This window comes from Urtica dioica, chromosome 3 (assembly GCF_054948205.1).
Source record: "Urtica dioica subsp. dioica isolate 48M chromosome 3, U.dioica_male_clone48M_v1_H2, whole genome shotgun sequence".
NCBI lineage: Eukaryota > Viridiplantae > Streptophyta > Magnoliopsida > Rosales > Urticaceae > Urtica > Urtica dioica.
In genome coordinates, this window is record NC_142758.1 from 3,915,601 (window position 1) to 3,921,298 (window position 5,698).

Below are 5,698 nucleotides of genomic sequence, written 5' to 3' on the forward strand. Positions count from 1 at the left end.
CCGGCCACCCAGCCTCTCGCCCACCCGGCCTCTCGGCATCCCAACCACCCAGTATCCCAGCTTCTCGTCCTCCCTGTCATTCGGCCTATCGGCCACTCGACCTCTCTTCCATCGGCCATCAGCTACTCGGTCACTTCACGCGAAAAGTCTCTCCACCAGCCCCAATGGCACGCTTTTGAATGGGTATAAATATATGATTTGACCCAAGCAACTGAGAACGTATTTTGAGTCCCGAAACATGCTAAAACTCTGCGAAGGCTCGTTTCACTTGAATTTGTCTCACAAACGCCTAAACCTCTATTTTCCACTTAAATCCTCCTAATGTTAAAGGTCGGAGAGGTAAACAGAGTAAGCGCCTCTGTTTTCCCTTTGTAGTTCTTCTTTTTTTCTTACTTTCAAGACGCTCTAGAGAACGCGAAGGACGATACGTGACAAGAGAAAGACTCGGGATACTGAGTTCGAGACACCTAGGCTCGAACGCGATCACTTGGTCCGACCTTGGGTTGAATCGTTCGAGTCTCTAAATCATTGTCCGGAAACGAACGATAATATTTTGGTGCTAGAAGGAGGGCATTTCCTAACTTGGCGACCACGTTCCATCTACAACCTCTTTTCTTTTTATTCACATTTACTCTTGAGAGATAAGTCAAATGCTCGCCACGTCCATGACAGGGAATAACCCAAACTTCTGAGCGACTAGCTTGAGGGAAGATCAAACTCTGCATCAACTAGCTCGAGATATGACCTTCGTCGCCTGGCCCATCGAGAAGACGACCGACACCTCGTGAGAACCAGGACCAGCCCGGTGACCAAGACGCCCAAGGCAAGCGCGTTGCCCTCATGGAAGAGACCGATTAAAGGCTCGCCGAACTCCTTGCTTAACCCAGGGTAGATATGACGCTCATCACGAATCTACTCGATTATGACATCGAGGAAGGCAACCTGGCCCGGGAGGCGAACACAAACAACCCTGATGATGAGCTCGACCTTGATTACGTGGAAGAGACCGAATTCGAGGAAACTGAGTTTAGTCAATCTCGTACTCGGTCCGAGCGCTCGAGAAATAACTTAAGCATTCCCATTGGGGCCCAGCCACGAGCGGCCCTATCGGCACATCAAAACTCCAGTAATGCCCTTATGACCATATAGATGATATGGTATCATACGCCATCGTACGTCATCGTACGTATCATATGGTATCGCATGATATTGTATAGCATCGTACACTCTTGTATGTACCGATAGTTATAATGATATTTTTATCCGAAATAAGGACAAAAATATATTTTTATATGTTTTTGATATAAAATGTCTAATCTTGATACTTTGAGATAATCGGTAATGTTGGTCTCGAAATCAGTGCAATTTTTCATTCCTTTTGACTTTTTGGCTGATATATATTAAATGTAGCCATAGATGAAGTGGGCGTATAGTTATAGGAATAGACAAGTAACAGGAAATCATTTACTCCATCTCCTTTTGATCGTCTTCTTCGCATTTGGAGTAGGACCATTCCAGCTCTCTCTATCTCTCTCTCTCTCTCTCTAAAAATTAAAACCCTTCCTATTTGCCCTGCGTTCGTTTAATTAGGGTCTCTGGACTCGTCACTCACATGGGCTCCGAGGGATCGCGTGTTGTTGGTGAGTTTTACTGATTAAAGGATCTCGCTTCTGCCGTTTTATTTTCTTTCACTGAAAATTATGCAAATTTTTTCTCAATTTTCCCCTCTTGAAATTTAGATTTGTTTAGATTTTGACTGTTTCTTTTACTTTTCTATGTGTTGTGATGTTATTTAGGTTTGGGAATTCGTTATTTTTTTTAATAGGTTATTAGTAATCCGGTACTTGATTAGGGGAATTTTTCGTCTACTTCCCTGATTTGGCTGTATGAGTAAGAATTGCAATTGAAATATCGTTTTTTAATGTCTGTTCTTGTGTTGTTTTCCTATTTGGTTAAAGATACGGATTTATTGTTGATTTCAGAATAGGAATGTTATGTTACTTAGTGCCAGACGTGTTGAGACCCATATTGTAAATTTATTATGGATTTTCTGTAATGACAAACGTTGTTTTCGGTCAAAACTTTCTTCCCTGGCTGTGAATAGTTGATGCCATACTCCTTTCTTTTTTTCAAAGAAGAGACTTTACTTAGTCGCGTATTATTGGAACTGTTTCTAAATGTGGCAAGTCACTCCCAATTTGAAAGACAAGGCTATTTGTGTGCAATACCTTACACAATACTGTCAGTCTAAAAGACAAGTTGGTGTTACTCATTTTAAATCGTAGTTTAATTATTTCTGTAGTTAAGTGTCCACAATTTTATAATCTTTGGTAGCATTTCGTTCTGAAATACAAATCCAGAACAACGTACTTTCGATTAGCTTTTACTTCTTCAGATAAAAGTAAAAGGAAAATGTAATACCAGGATAACCAAAGCCTCTTTATGTTTTCTATATCTGACATGGTATTTAATATTTCCATTCCTGTACAGCATCAATTGTTGAGTATGGTGTAGCATGTCAAAAAATTCATAAGATCTATGGAGGTCATTTCATCTTTCACTTTACTTAATGAAATAATCAGGAGAATGAAATAATTGTGCCCAAATTATGGTTCAAAGAGAGTCATTGCAGAAGTCAAGCGGTTTGGGTTCTTGGGTTGTTCACTTTGTACTTTTTGTAATTCTTGAATTGATTTTATTTCTGATACGCATTTTCTAGAGAACTATTGTTTAGCTGCCTCCGATTCTGACCACCCTAATGACCCACTTCTGTCGTTCGTACTAACTATCTTTTGACTTTCAATAAATGACTTCGCTAATTAAAAAAATGTGTAGTTTTAACTTATGTATATGTTTAAATAAACAAAAAATTAGGTTACTGGCCAACTAAAACGTTTGGGATTGTTATATAGCCAACATTTCGTAAATCTTAGGTAAATAACCATAATAATGACGTGGCATTCCTGGTTTTCCCTTTCATTGAAATAAAAAGGTGGTATATTTACGTCAATGTACACGTGTAAATGCATGGACATGGCTGTATACCTAAGATTTACGAAACGTTGACTGTATAGCAATGTGAAACTATAAATATGGCTATATACCTAATGAACCCTTAAATAAAATAAAAAGTAGGCTTTTATTTATCTGGAATATGAACTAACACTTTTTTTTTTACTTCTGAATTTTCATTGCTGCAGTTCCTAGGAATTTCAGATTGCTGGAAGAACTAGAGAGAGGAGAGAAAGGAATTGGAGATGGGACTGTTAGCTACGGAATGGATGACGCTGACGATATATTCATGCAGTCATGGACTGGAACCATCATTGGTCCCCCTAATGTAGGTTCATTTCATGTCTCTTGCTATATATGCAAATATTATTTGAACTCTAAAGATTTAAATCTGATTTACCAAACCCAAATGATTAAAATTGAGATTTGGCTTGCTTTAACCTCTGTGCACCAAAACAACCACAATTTTGCATTTCGTTTCGAGCATAGTCGACTTAATTTTGAAGCCCGGTTTTTTTACTCCGGTGGCAAATTTGCTGATTGCAAATTAATAAATGCCATTGTTTGATGCTGTAATTCTAGTCAAATTTTGCCAACACGCCACCTAGAGCACAATGTGGTGCTTTAGGCGGCGAGGTTGAGAGGGACTTGGGTGAGAGGAAGCCAATATATTTAGTCAAGAAATTGGTTTTTTTTTTTTTTTTTTTTTTTGGCTGGGAACGAGAAATTGGATGTGATGATGATACATACGAACTTTGTTGATAAATAAGTAAACTAGGTTCTCGTCTGGGCATGATGGTCAAGGCATAGCCTTCTATTGTATTCCCCTGATGTTTCCCAAATAAGATCTCAAGAACCTTGTCAGTATATTTATTTTATCTTTGTTATCCTATTAGTAAATATTAATCAAATAACAATGGATGGTGGTTATGAATAAAGAGGGGATCGATTGATATATGCACACACATGAACCCTAAACCCTTGTACGTTAGAATTACTATTCAACTCTTAAACCCTTCACTAATTATATACCTACTTACTATTGAACCATTTAAACAAGTGTACCCTTTTTCTTTTAATAAAGGTCTTGGTTTCTTTTTTCTTTGAGCGAAAATAGAAAATGAAAACACAGATGATTAGCACTCAGAAATACAATATATATGTAATCGTCTATTCAGGGACTGAATAAAAACACAGAAAAAAATGTAAAGAAACATCTGAATGCCATGTAGTTTTTGAATTTGGATTCTGTAACTATATTTCATGTATTAATAGACTAACCTTCTAGCAAATATCCTTCAACCGTCAAATCTTTATAGAGTTGCTTGCAATTCCTTGCCAAATTTAGTACACCGTAATTTTATTATTCCGTAGAGGAGACTGATATTGAAGAGTTATGCTTCTTGGTAGACGGTGCACGAGGGTAAAATCTACCAGTTGAAACTCTTTTGTGGCCAGGACTACCCAGAAAATCCACCAACAGTGAGGTTTCAAACTCGGATAAACATGACGTGCGTCAACCCGGAAAGTGGAATAGTAAGTGATGTTACAATCGAGACAATGTTTTTCCCCTTCTAATTGCATGTGCTTAATATGCTAATGCGTCAACGCTTTTTTCCAGGTTGAGCCAAGTCTTTTCCCTATGCTTGCTAACTGGAAAAGAGGATACACAATGGAGACCATATTGACACAACTGAAGAAGGATATGATGTCACCCCATAACCGAAAGCTGGCTCAGCCCCCCGAAGGTTTTTCATGGTTTCTCGTATCTAAATATCTTATTATCTCTCCGTCACGGGCTAGTCTGATACGAATAAAAGATGCTTGAAGTAGCTTTCATAAGCAGAATATCTGTATTGTAATGGAATTCATTGCTTAATGTTCAAAGACAGCGAAAAAGGTCTAATAGCATTTTTTTTTCGACATTGATTTCCAGGTAGCGAAGAGGGAAGGGCTGACCAGAAAGGTTTGGTGCTGAAATGTTGCATCACATAAGGTGAGATCTATGAGGACACTGTATATACTATATGAACGCATTAAACCACTTCACTTCACGAGCAACCTTTTACATGTAGAATGTGTTTGAAAAGTGTAATTAAGGACTGTTGGCGTCCCGGAATGATCAGCTTCATGAGACAACGTGTCACACTCCGTTCAGTCTTCGGCTGTGTTATCCACTAAACTTGCCTCTTAATTATCATAATTATGATTGTATAAGGAAACATTGATTTGCTTATTTAAGAGCTTCCCTCTGATGTTTAAAATTCAGTAAATTGAGCATTCTCCATCTTGAATACCCCTTTTTAAGCGTATTACTGTAAACAGGCGTGCATACATATATATATATATATATATATATATATATATATATATATATATATATATATACACACACACACACAAAATTAAGTAATTAGTCAATTAAAACGTTTGAGAATGTTATATAGACAATGTTTCGTAAATCTCGAGTAAATAAGTACAAACTTGACGTGGTATTCTTAGTTTGCATTTTCATTGAAATAAGATGATGAAGTATTTATATTAATTTATGCGTGTAAATACATTAATGTAGCTATTTATTTAAGATTTACGAAAAATTGGCTAAAACTGTATGTATTTAATGGATCCATATATATCTACCCTAAGAGTATATGTCGTTAGCGTATATTACTATACAATGTCATGT

The 5,698-nt window shown here is 37.3% G+C and overlaps 1 protein-coding gene across 2 annotated transcripts; it reads left to right on the forward strand.

Moving 5' to 3' along the window:
* Positions 1-1,447: 1,447 nt before the first annotated feature.
* On the forward strand, positions 1,448-5,299 carry LOC149402130 (ubiquitin-conjugating enzyme E2 variant 1A-like). Of its 2 annotated transcripts, none has more exons than XM_089609192.1 (6): positions 1,448-1,640; positions 3,201-3,340; positions 4,423-4,548; positions 4,634-4,760; positions 4,949-5,008; positions 5,088-5,299. In XM_089609192.1, the coding sequence occupies exons 1-5, from the start codon at positions 1,613-1,615 to the stop codon at positions 5,005-5,007; spliced, it is 480 nt and encodes a 159-aa protein (XP_089465318.1). In that variant the 5' UTR covers positions 1,448-1,612; the 3' UTR covers position 5,008; positions 5,088-5,299. The 2 variants fall into 2 exon arrangements, with proteins under 2 accessions (XP_089465318.1, XP_089465319.1); XM_089609193.1 differs by having other exon boundaries at positions 5,103-5,299.
* The last annotated feature ends 399 nt before the right edge of the window (positions 5,300-5,698 follow it).

Coding starts and splice junctions, on each gene's coding strand:
- LOC149402130 (XM_089609192.1), top strand. CDS start 1,613: ATGGGCTCCGAGGGATCGCGTGTTGTTG. Junction 3,341..4,422: donor CCATCATTGGTCCCCCTAAT/GTAGGTTCATTT, acceptor GCTTCTTGGTAG/ACGGTGCACGAGGGTAAAAT. Junction 4,549..4,633: donor TCAACCCGGAAAGTGGAATA/GTAAGTGATGTT, acceptor GCTTTTTTCCAG/GTTGAGCCAAGTCTTTTCCC.